Source organism: Cibotium barometz, chromosome 19, assembly GCF_041138505.1.
Source record: "Cibotium barometz isolate CiBa-2024 chromosome 19, ASM4113850v1, whole genome shotgun sequence".
NCBI lineage: Eukaryota > Viridiplantae > Streptophyta > Polypodiopsida > Cyatheales > Cibotiaceae > Cibotium > Cibotium barometz.
This window is the reverse complement of record NC_141064.1, coordinates 6950319-6972056: the sequence shown is the minus strand read 5'-3', so window position 1 is coordinate 6972056 and position 21738 is coordinate 6950319. Positions and strand designations below refer to the sequence as shown.

The 21738-nt window shown below is 46.4% G+C and overlaps 1 protein-coding gene across 1 annotated transcript; it reads right to left on the bottom strand.

Annotated features, from left to right (window-relative positions):
- Positions 1-215: 215 nt before the first annotated feature.
- On the bottom strand, positions 216-19702 carry LOC147628158 (protein yippee-like At5g53940). The gene is made up of 6 exons (XM_086813190.1): positions 19497-19702; positions 19174-19276; positions 18351-18394; positions 785-893; positions 622-677; positions 216-501 (listed from the first exon to the last, which is right to left on the bottom strand). The coding sequence occupies exons 2-6, from the start codon at positions 19267-19269 to the stop codon at positions 423-425; spliced, it is 384 nt and encodes a 127-aa protein (XP_086669316.1). The 5' UTR covers positions 19270-19276; positions 19497-19702; the 3' UTR covers positions 216-422.
- Positions 19703-21738: the final 2036 nt, after the last annotated feature.

Below are 21738 nucleotides of genomic sequence, written 5' to 3'. Positions count from 1 at the left end.
AATAACATGCATTCATGTGTTTAAATTAATCAGACTGTACAACATTGCATTATTTTTCTTCCAAGCAACGGAAGACTTTCAATTCTCTTCTCAAGGGCAATGCCAGAATGACTTTTCGCACGGTTGGATGCATTAACACCTCCCAAATGCCATGTTGTGAAGTAGTTATATATATTACTAGCCATTAACAAACTAGAGACCACCCAAATGCCATGTTGTGAAGTTGTTATATGTTACTAAATAGTCATTTACATCTTGCCCTGTACAAATTGCCTTGTGACTTGGAAGGCTTGGATCAATACTACTGCCGGTGAGTGAGCCTCGTGGAGGAGGACATGGCACGTGAAAATCAAAGTCTACTTGGTTAAATAGATATCCAACAGCTTGCACGTTGAGACATGTTCACTTCATTAAGAAGCAAGCTAAGCACCCGCTGTGTCACTACTTGCAGGATGGGATTCCGTGTAGAGCTCGCTAATCTCGCCATTCGACGTCCTTGCCCTGTGTACATAACCACTCAAACATGGGGAACTGTATTGAATGCAACCAAGCCCTAAAAATGGGAAAGTCTTCTATCTTAACATGGCATTCTTCCTGCTATAGAAAGATTATGTTACATACAGCTCTAGGATATATTTCCCTTCTTTATACTTTTGGCTCCTCTCATAAGCTCTTTCCTGCAAAATTCCCAATACCAGCCACTGCTTTAAACATCCACCTCTTCACATGCAAGCCCCCATGCTTGTTTACCTTATCTTGTTGGAAAAACACTTCAAACACTTACATATTTCCACCCAACAATCTGGTTACAACAAATGCAGAAGATGTCGGAAACAATATGCAGCCCTGTTGTCATCATCCGCTCTTCTTTAGGTCCTACCAGTATGTTCACACTGCAAGATGTACATGTCAGATGCGTCACCTCCACATTTGCAACACACATATTTCCGACAATACTAATCCAACGACACCTTAGGTGATCATCAAAAGTGATTCAGATGGGCAGGCTGTGCGGGTTCAAAATTTGTTTTATTTTTTTCAAATGCAACCTGACCAAACAAACATGCAGCTGATAGATACGAAACCTAGACAGGAGGTGACAATCTAAACTGCTTGATGATCCAATGCCCAAGTGTCAATGTAAGGATAACTAGAAGAGAGAAGGCTCACACATATACTCCCCATCTTAAACCTTAGCCAACAGCTTATTGAGTTTGTAAAGAGTGATCAATCCTCCTATAAATTAAAAATTGTAATGCAATTTCATCCACTGAAACCACACAATTGGGCTACACTCGTTGAAATTGAGACTTCCCATGAAAACACATCTCATCTAGAGAAAGCATGACAGGTCCAGCTTCTTTCCTCTAGAGCCATGGTCCATGACAGAGTAATAACTCTACACGATAAGGGTATGGACACCACAGAATCATGAGGTCACGCAGATAGTCCTCGCGTGGCCATCAGCAACTACATAAAGACTTCCTTCATGCCGACTGAGGTATGTACAACACAATCATGATGTCATGAGCCAAATTCTATATGAATGCCATGATAATTTTTGTGTGGCCATCCATGACTACATACCCAAAAAAATGCTAGAAGGGCCACAACTATTAATGATGAACGCAGAACACTCTAAGGTGGATGGATTACATCAATTTGAAATCTGGCTAGCATTTAAGAACACATCTCTGAGGCATCTAAAAAACCAGAAGTAGTGTGCCCAATGAAATGTTCTCAAAACACGCCAAAACCTCAACAACCCTTAAAGGAGGTCACCAAGGAGGAGTGGGTATCCAAAAGTACCCTGGCTAGCCAAGGAAAGTGCGATGCCCATGCAAAGACCTAACAGCCACCATTTAGCCAGAACCCTACTTATGAGCGGAGATTTGCCAAACGGGAGACCCATGCAACAGTGTTTTACGGTTTACCCAACCCCCAAGCCCCGTTGAATTCCTGTCAAGAAGTTAGAAGCTCAAGCCTTCTGTGACGGAAACCCTTCCGTTTGGGTTCCAAAACCTCGCAAACCACACCCCAATCTCCAAAGCCAAAGAGAGTCAGCCGGCAGCCTCAAATGCTAGTTGAGGCCCAGCAATCGACACTCCGTTGGTGGGTCCCAACCAAGCTACTAGAAGCCCAAGGCTTCTATGAAGAAAACTCATACATTTGGATTACCCACACGACAAGCCTCTGCAACCATGTCATGTGCATGATCAATGCCATGTACCTTCTCAGGTGCTGATTCAGAGGAGGCAGCCAGATAAAGACTATGAACCAGATAGGAGCACAAGAGGACAAAGGTGGATTCAGAGCAAGGCCTGGAGGAGCTTCATGACCATGCATTAGGAGCCAAGACAAGCGGTCGGCTTGTAATATGCGGAAGCTTCGGAGAAGGATCGGTACTTCAAAACTCAGAAATCAGCACTCTTTTCGCGACGGAATTAACGCACAAAACTGAAAGACGATGTGCAGAAAATAGAGAGAGAAGGGGGAGATGGAGAGGACACAGTATTGGGTCCCAATTACCCTCTGTAGGGCCCCCACCACGGATGGTGTATTTGCTTTATTAGAATGATGTAAATCTGAAACAAATACAAAGTACTTGACCTTTTCTTGGCTGGAAAACCTGCCCTTGACCTTCAGTCCTTCACCCCTTAGCTTTAGCAATGTTCTTGGCTGTCCTGGCCCTTGGTTGCTTGGAGCTCTTGGTGAAATATGAGATGATTAATGGGATTATGGGCTGGGGTATTTATACCCCCTCTTGCATCCAGTCGGCTGGCTTCAGGACAGCCCACGACTGAATAAAAATACCCACACACTTAACAAAGTGTTTTCACACTTGATTAATTGTTTTCTCACTGGTTTAGCCCCTGTCCAGCCTGCGCATGACCCTGGGACAGCACCCTGGCTGCTGGGCATTCAACGCAGAGGTGTGGGGACTGCCCCTACACCTGGCTGCCTACTGTCTAGGGCTTAAACCTTCTGTCGGCTGCCTGTCCAGAGGCTCTGGAGCTGGCCGACTGCCCCTCCAGCCCTTGCCTTGGCTGGTGGGCAAAGTCTTGGGCCCTCCTGGCCCCTTGGGGGTGGTTCTACACCTCCCCCATGCCCATCTAAGTATGCACATGCAAATACCTACACTGGGGTAGCCCTATGGGCTGGCCCCATCTCTACATGCAAACTACATGCCTACAGATGTCTGGCATCCAGTTGCAAACCAGATACACAGCACATCCGACATCATTCCAGAGGGAGACTCACAGCGCGGACTGGCACTGCTTCATGTGCAGGACAATGCACACCTGACCTTGGACTCATGTGCAGGACAATGCACACCTGACCTCGGACGACTGAGATGGATCCCTGGCTGACTCGTCCCGGACTGGGCTCACATGGGACCAGTTCACCATCCCAGGTCCTGCACCTACTGTACAGAATGTCTACGTGGCATCCAAGTGCGGGATGCACGTGACATCCCCTTCTGCTTAACTTGACGGAAGCTGCATAGCCTCCAAATAATCCGTCAATAAAGCCGGATAGTCTTCGAAAAATTCTTTGTCGAGCCATACCGCTTCATGAGTTCCTCGGTCCTGAAACTTCGTGAGGAACTGTCGTAGTCTTCGGCCTGAGCCATGCTTGAAACGGTGCAGAAGGATCTGTTCTGGAACCATTACTTCTGCTTCATCAATGATATCTGGTTCCGCTTCGTCTTTGACCTCTGAAGGGGGTGGACCTGCATATGGCTTCAACCAACTGACATGAAATACATCGTGCATAGTCCAACTCGGAGGTAGCTTTAACTGCATAGACACCTCATTAATCTTTTTCCGGATGGGGAATGGTCCGAAGCTCCTGAAAGACAACTTTGGGCATCGCTTGCCCACTTGCTTTAATCTTTGCTTCATAATCCGAAGATATACCCAATCTCCTTCCGAAAACTTCATGTCCCTTCGGTCTTTATTGGCCTGTCGAGTGTAGGCCTCTTGCGCTTTAGCCAATCTGTCTTTGACGGACTCTAGGATCTCCTGGTAAGACTCCGTCACTCTGTTCGCTTCCGGTACTGAAGACGACGTCCTGGTTAACAACGACTGGAAAGGTCTTCCAAACGCTGCCTCATATGGAGTCCTGCCAATAGCTGAAGAAAAAGAGTCATTTAAAACAGCTTGGACTAAAGGCAAAAACGATTCCCACTTACCTTGCTGATCGTGGACATAACACTTCAGCACATCAAAGGCCAACTGGTTGTATATCTCTGTCTGGCCATCTGTCTGTGGGTGGAATGCACTGGAAAAATTCAACTTAGTACCAAAATTATCAAACAATGCCCTCCAAAAATGACTGGTAAACTTGGCATCTCGGTCTGACACTATGGTCCTAGGAATCCCACCAATCGGGTACCAATGCCGAATGAATAGCTGGGCAACATCCTCGGCGGTCACATTGGCCCTGCAAGGAATAAGCATCACAAATTTGCTGAACCTGTCAACAATAGTCAAACACTGTGTATTACGCTTACTCGGACTGGGAGGCAGATTTGTGACAAAGTCCATCGAAATGTCTTGGAAAGGACCCTCAGGAATTGGCAAAGGCTGTAACAACCCTATCTTCTTTCCACGAGGAGCTTTCACCTTTTGACAAATGTCACAGCGTTGTACATATGTAAACACATCACGCCTCATCTTTGGCCAATAGTATTGCCGTTCTAACTTCTCCAGAGTCGAATTCATGCCCCTATGACCACCTGTAATGGCGTCATGGGCATCATGGAGAAGAGCTGCCCGGAATGATTTCATGACACACAGTCGGCCTTTGTAGTAAAGCCAACCATCGCGTATCAGAAAATGGCATGGTCCTGTGGCATCCAATGCCTGTTCCCAATGAGTACCGAATTCCTCGGAATCCGCGTACGTGTGCTTCATGTCTTCTAGTCCTGTACCAACAAGGTCCAGTCTAGTGGTCTGAATCGCAGATACTTGTCCCTTCCTGCTTAAAGCATCGGCCACTGGATTGGCCTTTCCTGGAAGGTACTCAATCATGCCACCGAACTGCTGGAATATCTGACTCCAGCGGTGCTGTCGATCACTCCACTGTGCACTGGGCATCGTCTGAATCCAGCGCAATGCCTGATGGTCAGTGCGAACCTCGAAGTCACGGCCATACAAGAAATGTTTCCAATGTTTCAAGGCCTGAATGACTGCTAGGAGTTCACGATCGTAGACTGAGTAATTCTTTTCGGCGGGCAGTAACTTACGAGACATGTAAGCTACTGGATGACCATTCTGTTGCAATACACCTCCAATTGCGATGTTACTCGCATCGGTGATCACCTGAAATGGTTCGTCCCACGAGGCAAGGGCTAGACAAGGCGCTTCTGACAAAGCCACCTTGAGGTTCTGGAATGCCTCCAACGCTCGTGGAGTCATCCGAATCTTTTGCCTCCTTGTTTTCACTCCCTTTAGCAGATCGGTGAGGTCTGCCGAGAGATCAGAAAACTTGTCAATGTGGGTGGAATATGCCTGGCATATACCCACAAATGATCTAATGTCATAAGCAGTCTGAGGTACTTCCCAGTTAACAATCTCGGCCACTTTAGCCGGGTCAAGTCGAATGCCTTCGGCACTGATTATATATCCCAAGTAATGTACCTGGAACAGATAAAATTCTGACTTCTTTTCATTGATATAGAGCTCGTTGCTTTCCAGCAACTTAAGGACTTTCTCCACATCAATGTCATGCTGCTCAACTGTAGCTGAAAATATGAGTATGTCGTCCAAAAATATGAACACACACACTCCAATCAACTCCCGGAAAATACGCATCATCATGCGGTTAAATGTAGCTGGGGCGTTCGTCAAACCAAATGGCATGACCACAAATTCATAGTGGGCCCGTTCTGTACGGAAAGCTGTCTTGGGGATGTCCCCCTCAACAATCCGAACCTGGTGGTACCCACTCTTTAAATCCAATTTAGAGAACACCTTAGCTCCATTCAGCCTCTCGAGAATATAGTCAATTCGAGGCATCGGGAATCTGCTCTTGATAGTCAGCTTGTTGAGTGCACGATAATCGACACACAACCGAGAAGACCCATCTTTCTTCTTGACAAATAAGATCGGTGCTGCAAACGGCGACACGCTGGGGCGGATGAAGCCAGCTTGCAACAATTCTTGGAGTTGGCGGTCCAACTCCGATTCCATTGCCTTAGAAAGGCGATACGGAAACTTGCTCGGGGGTTCCGAGCCTGGGAGGAGATCAATTTTGTGATCCTCCGGTCTGGACGGGGGAAGCTGGGGAGGGAGACTGTCCCGAAGAAAAATTTTCTGGAACTTTTCATGGAGAACCGAGTACTTCTCGGAAGCACTGGCCACCGTCTGGGCTGTCTGGACGTAAATCATCGCACACTGTGCGCCTTTCCTGACTGCTCGCTTAGCCTGCAAGTGGCTTATGAGCGGAAAGTTTGGAATACCTGGCTCACACTTAATGGTCACAGGGGTGTTTGACACATTCCGATCAATCTGGAACGTGTGCTTGTCCCACTTGACATCAGGGAGAAACTTGTGAAACCACTGGATCCCCAAAATTATGTCTGCTCCTACAAGAGGGGCAACCATAAAGTCACGCACAAACTCTATGCCCTGAATGACTAATTTAGCACCTAGAGCTTCATACTTGACGCTCGTTGTCATACCTGTGCTAAAACCCTCAACTTGTTTGTCCACCGGAGTTAGCTCGAAACGGGCACGCCTAGCGGCCTCTTCCGTGATCACATCCTCCGTGCTGCCGCTGTCAAACAAGACAACGACTCTCTGGCCACCTATGTAGCCAAAGGACTTGAGCAATTCGTTGCGCTCATACTCCTGGTCATGGGCGCCCTTCTGCTTATCTTCGAGCTCCCGGCTAATAATTGCTCCAATTGAAGCACCGGGGGTTGAAGAACTAGGGGTAGCCGCTGGGATCTGTGGGGGAGCTGTGCTCACCACGGAAGCTGTGGAGGCGGCGGCGGCCTTTGGAGGTTTCTTCGGACAATCCCGAGAAGTATGTCCTTTTGTGTGACAAAAGTAACATCTACCCTCCTTCCTGTACTGAGCAAGCTCCTCAGCACTCAACTTGCCACCTGTCTTGCCTGCCTCCGCTTTCTGGTCTGGAGAAGCTTAGACGCATGGTTCGAGTTCTTGGAGCCAGAGGCTCCTGGGCTCTGTCCCGGGGAAGACCCCGTTTGGGTCTGGCTTTTGCCCCCCGAGGCGTTAGCCTTGGGAGAAGCCGGCTGGGAAGTCTTGGGCTTGCCACCATTGTGTTTCATTTCTGCACTCTGCGCAAGCGAGAGTGCGTCCTCAAAGGTGGCTGGCCTGAACATACGCACCTCCCATTGGATTTGCGTGTCCAGGCCATACAAAAACTGCCCTTTCTTGTCCGCATCAGATAAGCCTAATTGTAGACACAAGGTCGAAATTCTATTGGCAAACTGAAGGACTGGTTGCGCATTCTGACGCGCACCCCTGAACTCGTCTTCGAGTCGCTCAAGGTAGTGGGGCGGTAAAAACCGCTGCTTAAGGTCACGGACGAACTCGTCCCACCCATAAGCTGCCATACCTGATCTGGTGTGGGCGTGAGCCCACTGAGTCCACCAAGGAATAGCCTCACCTTCCAAATACCAACTGGCTAAGATCACTTTGTCAATATCTGATTTCCTAACTGCGGCAAAGTAAGCTTCAAATTGATGTAACCATGAATACAGAGTAGTGGGATCGAGTTTACCATTATACTTACTGAAATTCATTTTCTCGGGAAAATGATTCGAGGGCGCCGCTGGTGTCAATCTGGCGTCCAAAGCTCGGAGGTAACGCTCGTGTTCCACTCGTCGCATGGCTTCGTCTTCTCGTTGTCGAATCTCCAATGCCCGTATCTGCCTCTCAAGCAAGGAGCTTGACTGCGGCTGTGACCCCTCGAGAGGGTCCCTGTGACGAGGATCTGGTATCTGGGGTACGGAAGGAGAGGGAGGAGGAGATGGAAAACGCGACGCTGGAGAGCGAGAACGCTCCTCCAGAGCCAAAATCCGCGCCTTCTGCTCGTCCAACTTGGTTGTCTGGTCTGCGATTGCTCGCATCATCTGCTGGAACATGTCTTGTACACTCAAGCCGGGTGCCCGAGCTGGGCTGCCTGGTGCACTCTGGTCCCATGGTTCTGGTTCTCTCTCGTCGCCAAAGTTCGCCATAGCGGGAATATGCAGTTCCTTTCCAGAACGCAATCTGACCATCCACTATCTGTGTGGGAGACTTCCGGAGGCTTCCGGAGGCTAAAAACCAACCGTCCTTCGAGGGACAGGAGTCACTCCGAAAGGGGTAGTCCACCAGCGTCTAAAAACCAACCACACGAGCGAAAAAATTTTCTGGTTTTCTTTGCTGAATCTTCGTCCTTGAAGTAGGCTCTGATACCACTGTAATATGCGGAAGCTTCGGAGAAGGATCGGTACTTCAAAACTCAGAAATCAGCACTCTTTTCGCGACGGAATTAACGCACAAAACTGAAAGACGATGTGCAGAAAATAGAGAGAGAAGGGGGAGATGGAGAGGACACAGTATTGGGTCCCAATTACCCTCTGTAGGGCCCCCACCACGGATGGTGTATTTGCTTTATTAGAATGATGTAAATCTGAAACAAATACAAAGTACTTGACCTTTTCTTGGCTGGAAAACCTGCCCTTGACCTTCAGTCCTTCACCCCTTAGCTTTAGCAATGTTCTTGGCTGTCCTGGCCCTTGGTTGCTTGGAGCTCTTGGTGAAATATGAGATGATTAATGGGATTATGGGCTGGGGTATTTATACCCCCTCTTGCATCCAGTCGGCTGGCTTCAGGACAGCCCACGACTGAATAAAAATACCCACACACTTAACAAAGTGTTTTCACACTTGATTAATTGTTTTCTCACTGGTTTAGCCCCTGTCCAGCCTGCGCATGACCCTGGGACAGCACCCTGGCTGCTGGGCATTCAACGCAGAGGTGTGGGGACTGCCCCTACACCTGGCTGCCTACTGTCTAGGGCTTAAACCTTCTGTCGGCTGCCTGTCCAGAGGCTCTGGAGCTGGCCGACTGCCCCTCCAGCCCTTGCCTTGGCTGGTGGGCAAAGTCTTGGGCCCTCCTGGCCCCTTGGGGGTGGTTCTACACCTCCCCCATGCCCATCTAAGTATGCACATGCAAATACCTACACTGGGGTAGCCCTATGGGCTGGCCCCATCTCTACATGCAAACTACATGCCTACAGATGTCTGGCATCCAGTTGCAAACCAGATACACAGCACATCCGACATCATTCCAGAGGGAGACTCACAGCGCGGACTGGCACTGCTTCATGTGCAGGACAATGCACACCTGACCTTGGACTCATGTGCAGGACAATGCACACCTGACCTCGGACGACTGAGATGGATCCCTGGCTGACTCGTCCCGGACTGGGCTCACATGGGACCAGTTCACCATCCCAGGTCCTGCACCTACTGTACAGAATGTCTACGTGGCATCCAAGTGCGGGATGCACGTGACACGGCTGAACCAGAGGAAGGCAGGAGCCGGCGCATCAAATGCAAAAAGGAAAAGCAACAGGTCAGGCAGCGCTGAAGTGGTTTTAGAGAATGTGTACTGGCCGACTAGCAGTCGGCCAGTTGGCCAAGCATTTAAGAGGCCCTATAAAAGGGACCATGTGCTCATTGTTAAGACCATTCAACCCTCTAGGGGTTTGGGTCAGTAGGAGTCCCATAGGGGGACAGAATTTTGGGTGTTGTCACCTTTTTATGAAAGCAGCCTAGTGCTGTAGCAAAATACCCTTTTTGTACTATATGAATATACCTGAATTTCCAGCACATCTCTCTCTCTCTACTCTCTCTCTATATCTGCGTTTTGCATCAGAGCTTCCACATGGTACAAACCATGCCATCAAATGCCAGACCAAAGATGGAGAGAGAGAGAGAGAGAGAGAGAGAGAGAGTAATAAAGGGAGGGGTGTATGTGGTGGGACTAAAAGAGTAGAGAGGTCGGAGGAGTTCACGAACACCAAGCAACAAGAGACGGTACGTTGCCCATGTGCACTGGCCTTACCCATCCCTATTGTTGCCAAAGAAGAGTCACCCATGGTGCTAAACCCCAAAGAGTCACTTCCATGGCACCGCCAAGCAACCGTAAGGATCGAAAATATCACCACGATCCCACAACACCCGCGTGTGAGCCACACCACAAGCTAGCTAGAACTCAAAAGACAAAGCGCACCAGCAAAGCCGACGGCAGTGACATCAAGGCTTTCGTCGTGGATAGGCAAGCGACTCTATGCCTTTGCTAAATGAGAGTCCTCTCGTGGTCATCAACAACTACATAAAGACTTCCTTTGTGCCGACTGAGGCATATACAAATTGAGTCATCAACAACTACATAAAGACTTCCTTTGTGCCGACCGAGGCATATACAAATTGAGTGGACTAGTACCACTAATGTAGGACACCATTTGGTATGACAGTTGAGTTGTGCCATGGGTCTGTGCTATGGTTGTTAAAAAGAGCTTGTTGCACTTTAAGACTGGATGTTCTATTGGGATTCAGCTCTTGGATAAGAGTTGGATTGGTGGTAAGCAATCAAAATTGTAGCAGGGTCTGCAAGAGGAGTCTTACACTCGCTTAGATAAGAGGCAGTGGACTTGAATAGATGCTATGGACGGATGTCCAGATCTGAAGATTCGCTTACAAAGATTTGTCTCCTTATGCATCACAAGGACATGAATTGAACAAAAGAGGGGAAGTATGTTACGTTCCAACAGGCCTAGGATTAGGGCTAGGGGCATGTGCTAACCCAAGATTAGGGTTAGTGTTAACCCAAGATGAGGGTTAGCGTTAACCCAAGATTAGGGTTAAGGGCTTAGCTAGGGCATGAAGACCTGAAGGGTTCACAAGTGGGCTGAGGGCACCAGCAAAAAGAGGCCTAGATTGGCTAGGAGCTTATAATTAATGGCCTAGAGCTAATAATCGCTAAAAGCTTATAAATAAAGAAGGAAAGGGAATATTAAAGCAAGGGCCAATAATAGCTGGGTTATTACTATATAAGTGACCTTGGGGTCACTTATTAGACACTTGGGGTCACTTATTAGACACAACGTCAAGTAGTCATGCGTGGCCTGGGGCTACCAAGGAAGACTACAGGATCTCATGGCCATGGGTAGTTCCGCCTAAAGGTATGGGACATTATGTTGGGGTCATTGGTACCAAGCAAGTTCGCGGTAATGAAGCCTCAGGCTCCGGGTGGTTTAAGGCACCAAACCTACGGTTGGGTGGTGAGTCGCTCGGCACAATCTATGGCGGTCATGCAATGCGTACAATGTCAAGTCTATGAAACCTAGTTAGGGTTTCGGTTCTAGGTCAGATAATCCTTGGGCGTGGTTTGTGTAGATCAGCAGCAAAGCCCTGTGCAGGAACTTTCTCTAGAGTGGTGACCCTAATGTTAGAAAAGTTCCCAAATGGGAGATTCACACCTCCCCCAGAACTGTTGGAGGGCTTGACATCCGTGATGTGTCCCTTATGGCTGATAGACTAGCAGCTAAATGGAACATGAGAGCCCACAGTAAAAGGGATGAAGGTTGGAGTATTCTTCTAACAAGGGATACCCAGTTGTTCAGTGTTGCTTACAACTCTTTGAAGAAGCTCCCTCTTGCTACTATTCTATTCCACCAAAATCGTGGGGAATGAATCTTTATGGAATGCTTGTGCTCAGTTAAACACTTCACCAAATGGAAGGGATTACATCCTAGGAGCCTGGAGGCCATGTAACCCTCTACATGACTCAGTATGGTTTTCCGCCCTGTCGAAAAAAGGATTTTCCTCTATAAAACAGGCATATTTAATGAACAGGAAAGGTATATTTACCAGGTTCAATCTCTGGAATTTGCAAGAACACAGATGGATGAGGTACACAAATGGATGAGCTGTGATGAGATTCAGATTGCATACAGGCTGTCCAGGTTTGACAAACCTGTCATTGAGAGCAGGATTGCTCTCTGGGATGGCATAGAGGTGGAAAAAATCTCTACTGGTCTATTTTCATTGAACATGTATTGCTGGATTAATTTAAAAAAGCTTGATCCATCCCTAAGACCCCTCCTTCCAGCCCTCGACTTGTTAACAACAGGTGGAGGCTTCTCCTGGATCCTTGTCAATGGAACTACAAAATCTCAAGAATCTGGATTGGAATAATCCCTGAGAAACATAGATATTTATTGTGGTTGATTCTGCAAAAGGCTGTGTAGACTGGAGCTAAAGCTCTGAGGCTTGGCATATCTAATGGTACTTGTGATAGATGTCACAAAGAGGTAGAGGACATTCCTCACCTCTTTACCAACCGCCCTGCTAACAAAGATATATGGAACTTGTCCACTCTATCATCCAGCCAGTCCATTACTATTCCTTAGAGATCCTCTTGGGGGACATCAATGGCTTTTCTCACACCCTATGGAATAGTATTAGAGCCTTCAGCGTTGTGGGCCATCTGGTTTACTAGAAATAAAACGTGTTTGATAACATCTCTTCTAATCCTGTGTATCTTTTTGTGTATTTACTGCAAGCACAGATGAGAAATCTTTCAAGTCTTCCAGGGACACTAAAACCAAAAGGGAGGCTACAAAAGCAGTTAGAGCTGGGCTGCTACATCTGTATGATTTATATGGACAAGAACAGCTTGATAGAGACCATATCTCTATCATCACTGATTATATAAACAGGCAGACCAGCAGAGTTAAAGAAGCCATGCTGAACAGAGATAATGAACTGCTTTCTCATCTACAGCAGCTTCAGGCAGCCAGAGACTATTTACACACAATAAATGAAGTGGGAGATGGGCTACAGAAATGAAACTTTTAATTTCAGTGGTTCAGCTGCTGTTTTTTGCCAGAATTCCTACAGTACCTACCGTTGGTATAGGCTTATATTGATGTTATGAGCAGTCCATCTTGCATGTGCGGAAGCCTTACTGTACTTGATCTAGCCGTAAGCCTACTGATTAGGAACACTAATGCAAACACACTGAATAGACAGCACAGAGAAGAGAGAGATGAACTGTATTTTCAGTATATTGACATGGTACAAAAAGATGTATACTGCTGTACAATTTCCATGGCCTTTGGCCTTCCAAAAGAGGACTGAATTCTAGACTAATGATGGACTATGACCTGCCCCAAGAGTGGGGTCAGATGATCTATGAATGAACTGTGGCTTGCTATTTATAGGCTCCTGAAGAACCCCTACGCTAAACCGACTACTGTCGGCCAGCAGAAATAAGCACAAAATTCATATAATATCATTAAATGCTGCTGACTTTGTCTGTTTGATGCTCCTAACTTAACTGACTTCTTCTTTACCTACCAGAACCTGTTATGTACTCTAAAACTGCTGCCTAATCAGGGATTAGCTATGGGATTAGCCATGTCCATGTGTGTGCACGTGACAGTCCATGTGACTTGCACCTTGTAAACCTTTTGAGCTGGATGCCCTCTTCTCTCTCTTTTTTGATAGAGGTGCATAGTTGACTTATGGTCTTTTAGTTAATATGAGAGATGTACATTGCTACTGTACCCATGCATGATTCTTTGCCACTCTTGCAACTCAAGGTATGATGACCCTGTCAGAATACACAGCGGAGATGATGACCCAATCTGGGAACACAAGAGCAAAAACGCAGGCAGAAAAACAGCACAAGAGAGAGAGAGATGTAGGCGTGTAACTCTGCTCTATATACACAAGAAGATCCCGAGAAATGATACAAATAAGGTATGGGGGCTGGGGTCCTATATATACATCCCATAGAGGGCAGTCGGCCAGCAGAAAGAATGCCCATGACTGATGAAAAGGTCCCACGACTGCATAAATGCAGTCGGCCAGCAAACACCTAGGTGCCCACGACTGATGAAATCCAGTCGGCCAGCAGCCCAGTAGCCCACGACTGATCAACATGGAGTCGGCCAGCACTGGGGTGCTCCTGGCATCACCTGGCAGCCCTCCCAAACCTCAGAAAAATGGGAAAAAATAGGGGAAAAATACGGAGAGTGGGGAAAAATGATAAAACACCTCATAAGGGCGGGCACACCCACAACAAAGGCCCTGGTGTATACAAATAGACAGGAGATGACTTCTAACACCCCCTCTCAGCTCCTGGCTGTGTAACCAACCACTGGGAGCTGGGGTGCCGCCTGAGCAAGTCCTGAGAGAGCGACTTCGTGAAGAGGTCCACCGTACTGTCCTCCGTCGAACAGAACTCCAGCAAGATGTCATCGGCAACGATTTGTTCACGAACAAAGTGCCTCTGGATGACCATGGGTTCCTCCAGTGGAAGCCCAAACCTGCAATGTAACCTCCTGCTGCTCCGTGAAACTGCTCCTGGGCCATAAGTAGATCTCCTCGTGTCCGGATCTCCTCCCCAAACTGAGTCACTCCAGACGTGGAGTCGGACTCCATCCAATAATCCCCCTCCTGTGTACAAGAGTCCATGATCCTTCGCATGCCGCAGAAACCACAGGAAACTCAATCCTGCCTCCCAAAGAGACATCTGCAACCATGAGCTCAACCGCCTCATTAGGAAGCTCCCGTCCAATCTGGTGTCCATCAACCAGATCAATGAACCATACAGCTTCTGAGTCAAAGAGACATCACACTGCTCACAAGGATCAACACCTGTACGGTACACAAACAAGTCCTGGAAACCTGACGAAACCTATCAACCACCCCCTCTGAATCCGGAACCACAAAGCCTGGAGAAACCACCTCCTTCTGCAAGTAAGCACCTGCCACCTGCCTGGCTTTCCGAAAGGTCCCCGTGGAAAGAACATCCTCAACAACTGGAAGTTCTATGTCCCGAACACTACGAGACATCAGAGCATAAGTGACCTGTTCAGCTTCCTCTGACTCTCGAACACAAGAACTACCAACATCAGTACTGGAAAGTTCCTGCCAACTGCTGCCATCTACTGGCAAGCTATCCACCACCTGGTCTCGGAAAGCCCGCACCTGCAGCGTATCCACACTTGAGTAGCCATTACCAGACTGCCACTCATCACAACCCTGAGGACCTGGGAGAGAGAGTGCTGAAAGCCTGTAAACTCCATTCTCCACTCCGCCTTCCCAAACCACTTGGCCTGTTGCTTTGTCCCGGAGAGCAACAAAATGCTCATCAAACTCCACCCGTACGCCAGTCTTGCAAACTTGATGCACTGACAACAGATGAAAACCAAGTGCCGGAACATACAACACCTGGAAGGAATGCTTCCCCCCTCTGCCATCGGGAACTATCTCCATCCTGCCCTCACTGTGAACTGGGATAGTGGACATATCCCCAGTAAGAATATGACCAGAAAGCCTGCAGAGATCCTGTAAACCGGAACGGGAAGGAGTCATGTGCTTGGAAGCACCACTATCGAGAATCCACTCCCGAGTATCCGTTGCGGAGAGTCCTCCAATCTCCTCCCTGCCTGAAGAAAATGAAGTATCGGTGTCCATCACCTCCAGGTGCACAAAAGCCAGAGTCTTCATGATTGCTGCTGAGGAATCTTCACCCTTCTCGGTCTTCCGCTTGGGACACTGCCTCCAATAGTGGCCTTTCTCGCCACAATCATTACAGGTCCTCTCTGCCTCCAGTTTCTCGCGGTCAGCGTCGGACTTCTTCTCAGAAGACTTCTCAAATGAAGCCTTCCCTTTGCCCGAGCCACGGCCTTTCGACCGTTGGCCAGTTAAGGCCTCCGAACCTCCACCCTGAGGAGGGTTCGTGAATCGTTCCTCCTGGTCCAGGACCAAGGTGGTAAGGTACGTAGTGTACGGTACGCTATCAGTACGTACGGAACGTACTTCTGTACGGAACAAATTTTAAGGTACGTAAACAGTACGTACCATTTGTAAACAGTCCTAGAAACCTGAATATTTTGTAGACATAGCAACCAAAATACTTAAAATAAAGAGACTGAACCTCATTACTTAAAGTTTAAATCAATTATCAGTTACCAAGCCCATTACACAATACCTCATGTTAACAGTCATAGTGATATAAGCAAGAACCATGAAAGTCATAGATGATAAAAGAGAGTACAAATATCATGTCTACAGTTGCCAACACATGTCCTGGTCCACAAGTGCAAAAAGCAAAACAATGAAACACTACCATGGTCGCCACACGCGTTTCGCCACGCCACGCCATTTATTATTATTTTTTAAAAGTTTCCGTACGGATCCGTACAGTACGGTACTGTACCGTACCGTACGACTGTACCGTACTGTACGGATCCGTACGTACGTACGGAATCAACCTTGTCCAGGACCATGGGCACAAGCTCCTCCCACGTGATGGTGCTGAGCCTGCCACTGGTAATCAAAGAGGAGTAAAATGCTGAGTACGAAGAGGGCAAGTGTGACAGCAACGTTATGGCCATGTCCTCTGACGATATCTCCTTCCCAGCCTGAAGAACCTCCTGCTGAAGAGCCTGCAGCTTGTTAATATGCTCCCGCATCGTCGACGACTTTGCAGGGCTCATAACCCGCATCTGACTTCCAAGGAAATCCTCTTCATGGGCGATACCCTGTTGTAAAGTGAGGCCAAATGCTGCCATATACCTCTGGCCAGCGTCATATGCTTTACATGATTGATTACCTGTGGTGTGCAGTTGAGGAAAATAAACGAACGGACCCTGGCGTTGACACAATCCCACATCTGTGTCTGGGCCTCCCGGTCCTTTCGGATCGACGGTAACTCCCCTTCCTCTACTTCCGGCCGTGGAACACCAACAACGACGAAATCGGCGAGATCGTAGGACTCCAGAACGGATTCCATCATCACCTTTCATATGCCGTAGTTGCTCCCATCCAACTGACGGTCCACCGGGAACGTGGGGAGTGTTGGGATCTTCACATGTCTCTCGGCCATCTCATACAGATCTGCCATTGCGGGGATGTACTCTGAATAGGGTGGGTGGGTGGGAACAAAGAAGAACTAATACCTGCAAGTGGCTGTCCAGCAAATCAGCCCGCCTTCCTCTTGCTTCTCCTCTTCCCGATCAGCCCAAAACAGTCCACCAATCAGCCACAAAACAGTCCCCCTCTTGCTCACACAAATCCCAAGAACTATCTAGAGCCTAGGGCTCTGATACCATGTCAGAATACACAACGGAGATGATGACCAAATCTGGGAACACGAGAGCAAAAACGCAAGCAGAAAAACAGCACGAGAGAGAGAGAGATGTAGGCGTGTAACTCTGCTCTATATACACAAGAAGATCCCGAGAAATGATACAAATAAGGTATGGGGGCTGGGGTCCTATATATACATCCCATAGAGGGCAGTCGGCCAGCAGAAAGAATGCCCACGACTGATGAAAAGGTCCCACGACTGCATAAATGCAGTCGGCCAGCAAACAGGTGCCCACGACTGATGAAATCCAGTCGGCCAGCAGCCCAGTAGCCCACGACTGATCAACATGGAGTCGGCCAGCACTGGGGTGCTCCTGGCATCACCTGGCAGCCCTCCCAAACCTCAGAAAAATGGGAAAAAATAGGGGAAAAATACGGAGAGTGGGGAAAAATGATAAAACACCTCATAAGGGCGGGCACACCCACAACAAAGGCCCTGGTGTATACAAATAGACAGGAGATGACTTCTAACAGACCCCTCATCATGAACAGTTAACAAGGACAGGAGTTGCACATTGCTACTATAGACATACCCACACGTGAATCTTTGCCACTCATGCAACTCAACGTATGACCTCTAGGCTCTCATCATGATTAGTTTACAAGGACAGGAAATCTCGGCGTATACAGCTTGGGCCAACTTGAGGTGGCATGAGAGGCTTGGGCACTTGCACATGCAACCATTCTATAAAATGCAGCCAAGTAACATAATGGCTTCTTGCATCTTCCGTCCACATCAATCTGTCAGTCCAAACTTCTCGAAAATTCCCCCCTACATTTGTTCCTTGAGCTCCAATTATGCCTTGGCATCATACTAAACACGTCACTCTAATCCATTTGAAGTTTCTTTCCAAGAGTGACTACATATAAAACAGTGGGCATGCACCTGCCATCAGTGGAGGGCCATCCAGGCCGCCCATGAATGGTGCGCAGGCAATCTTGCCCATTCAACTCCCAGATGTCTCCTAGTCACATTGATTACATTAACAAAATTCTCCCTTATGCCAATAAGAGAAGAAACATTTTAATGAACATCCTAACCCTAGATATTCTATCAGCTATCTCAAAATTCAATAATTTTGTCTAGCTTAGAAAACCTCTTCTTACTTCAACCTCCTCCATAAAAAGGGTTATATAACCCATGGTATGAAAACTTACACTATGTTGAAAAGGTAAGCCTTCCCTTGACGACAATGAAACCCCTGTTTAACAAGTACACTCACTATGAGCCACTTCGGTACAAAGACTGCAATAAAGCATCATACTAAAAGTCTTGTTAAAATGTGTAATAGCATCCTTTACCGTGAGATCCGATGCTTTGCCTGTTTTAAAATAAAATGCATAATTATTGTGCTTGAATGACATAAACAAAAACTTTATACCAACTTGTGATATGCAATAACATGAAAAAAACATTGCAGTCAATCTGCCCATTGCTAGAGCTTCCCCGCACTCCTACAAAATCTACCTACAGAGTTTTTGCATTAGCCCACCCACCAAGCTTGCCTGACATAGTAGATAGCAGCAGATGCTCTCTCAAATTACAGGCAGGCTTTGTTGACAGCCTGTCATTGCTCAAAGATCTTGCCTGTCCAAGCCCCCGCGCAGCAGTGATGTGTAACCAGCTCACAAGGGGATTCCAGAGAAACCACTTGTGTCAGATGGATGCAATATGAGTGCCGTCCACCATTATGTGATTTTGCATGGATGCTGATGGTAGAGAGCATAGTCTGTAAGCCCCTATGTATTATGTAACTCTAGCAGTGATGTGTGCCAATGATCCAATAAAATCCACTACTCTGACATATTACATAAATCCATCATGGGTGCCATCCAAGCATATGGAGATTTCGCACCAACGCCGATGGGTGAATATAATGTGTATGCCCCTATGTCATGAAACTGCCCAAAAACCAATCACTGAATGCTATTTAAAAGAAACAAAAAAGAAGTAATATTTTTGTGGTGTTCTCAAACTCACCTTGGAAAGAAGCTCCTCACTGTTTGTAAGGTGGCTTTGACAAAAACGACATTTGTAGACTCTTCCGTCCAGCTTCACCAAGTAAGGCCTGCCCATTTGAGGCCTAGCCAAAACAAGCCGGAAAACGCTTTGAAAATCCAACTTAAATGCACGAACAAATCCTTTTGAAATCCAACTTACATCAAAACAGCAGAAGAAAACCTTTGACAAACCATAATAATAGATGCTAAATAAGAAATGATATTTATCTGTGCAAATATCAAAAACTATATTGCCTTTTAAAACAATTTATTTATTTTAAAATAAATAGCTAAAATAAGCACCTGTTGAAAAGATCAACCGCCCCTTGTAAGGCGCCCAAGATGGAGATGATAGCTTCTATGGAGCCTTTGTGATTACTTCCCTGAAAGACCGTAGGATGGACGATACTCTATTCTTTGCTTGGGCATCAATCCATCTCCATAGACTGCAAAAGGGCCCAGAATTATTGACAAAATAACAATCCACTTCCTCCCAACGCTCGAAGAAAGGATGAGGGAAGGAAAAGAGTGCGTAATTGACTAAAGAAAAAGATGGGTGAACACTGAGGAGAAAAGAGAGCAAGCTTTTGACTTCACATAGAAAACACACGTGGGTCGAGTGCTCGGTAATTTCTACGAAAAGAGAGAGAGAGCAGGCTCACAACAAGGAAGGAAGGAAGAAAGCCATAATGGTCGGTAAAAGCCTTTTGACCTTTGAATATAGGGAAATAGTAGTGCAAGGCACTCCACCCACCATCATAATTCATAATAATAATAATACAGTTGGAAAAAAAAAAGGGGCGGATCCCCTCAAAATACACACACACACACTCAAATGTTGACATACATACCAACTCAAATCTTGACATCAACAACTTTCCCTTCTCAAAAATTGATCATCACTATATGTCACACATCCTCGCCTCGCCTGTTAGGATAGCCAATCTTGCCTCTCTAACTGCTCACTTGGGCCGCCAGAGTGATAGGATACGAATGAGCAACCAGCCTACTGACTCCCCTCTTGAGCAAGAAGACATTTTTAATAAGTCATAGGGTGGTTCAAACCTAGGTGTCAAGTCTCACCATTCCATCGACATACTCCCCCCAAACAATACAACCTCCTTATGATCTTATCAGAAGATCAGTAAAACAAAGCACTCAAGCATAGCATCTAAAGAGTGCCTTCGGGTTTTTTAAGACCTACATGGCAACATGGTAAAAAGCTAGCATAATAAAATTACAAGAAAGGGATGGGAAGGCAAGGATGAAATGTCTCCCCTTTGAATATAGGGAGATAGAAGAGCAAGGCACTCCACCCACCATCATAATTCATAATAATAATAATACAGTTGGGAAAAAAAAACTTATGAGACTAAACAAAACATAGGAGCTTTTCTATAGGTAGACATGGCGTCAACTTGTGTAGCCCATGCAATCAAAAAAAAGTTATACCTTAGTTTGTCTAGAGCCTACCATTATATGTATGCTACGTATCACATCACATTGTAAGTCATGAATATAAAGCAACATGCTTCCCCACTTATGCTATAAAGGATGCAAAAAGAGAGTAGTGCAAGATGATTTATAGCTATCATGTAGAAATATTAGTAAACTTATTGCTTTTGGATATATGAAAACTTCAGTTGGACTCCCTAGCATTGCAAATGGAGTACAATAAAGTTAAGAACATGGGACCTTAAACAACTTTTATGCTTGATGAGAACTCTTTTAGCAATGTGATGAGTTTCAAGTGCTCAAAACCTCTTGCAAGCACATAAACACTAGCAACCTTTTAATAGCTATAGCTATCATTCGGTACTAAACAAATATGAAATTGTTGCACACTAGGTATGTACGCTAATCATGGATTCTTGTTGCCACATGTAGAAATATTTGCAAGGTATAACAATATTGTTTGTGATTATTGTCAAGTTCCTCAATAAGTGCACCCATAACTGCTAGTGAACAAGGCCCCCAAAACTTGTAGGGCTCCATTCAAAAATCACTTTATTTGTTTAGGTTACTAGACAAAATAGTAATAGAAGTAACAAAGAAATAAAAGAAGAATCTATCACGAAAAGCACATGCCTAATTTTGAAAGGGATAGGGTGGAAGGGGGCATGTAGAAAAGACATGGAAAGGCCTAGGCTATATAAGAGTCCCCCAAACAATAGTTGGGTGGTTAAGGCGGCACCATTCTCTTCCTAGGATACATGTTCACAATTCTAGCCCACCCCTTCCCCTCACTCCAAAAAGGGATGAAAAAGTGTGTGTGTGTGTGTGTGTGTCCCTCCTTTGTAGAAAAAGAAAGGGTTGTTCATAAAATTATAATATTAGAAAGGGTGAGTCCACTCAAGAGAGATGAAAATGAGCTTTATGTATATATGAAAAAGAATAAACTAAAGAAATATCATGAATGAGAAAACCCGTCAATTGACAATAATTGAGAAAACCCACCAATTGACAATCATGCCAAAAAGACATTTTAAAATAAATAAATTCTTCATTTTTCACTAACTAAAAACTAAAAGCCTTCATTTTTAAA

What these genes read in the sequence shown, in the direction of transcription:
- LOC147628158 (XM_086813190.1), bottom strand. Translation starts at nt 19,269, where the DNA reads ATGGGCAGGCCTTACTTGGTGAAGCTGGACGGAAGAGTCTACAAATGT. An exon ending in AGATTGTTGGGTGGAAATAT is followed by an intron (nt 678 to 784) that starts GTAAGTGTTTGA and finishes GGAATTTTGCAG; the next exon opens with GAAAGAGCTTATGAGAGGAG. An exon ending in GGGAAATATATCCTAGAGCT is followed by an intron (nt 502 to 621) that starts GTATGTAACATA and finishes TTATGTACACAG; the next exon opens with GGCAAGGACGTCGAATGGCG.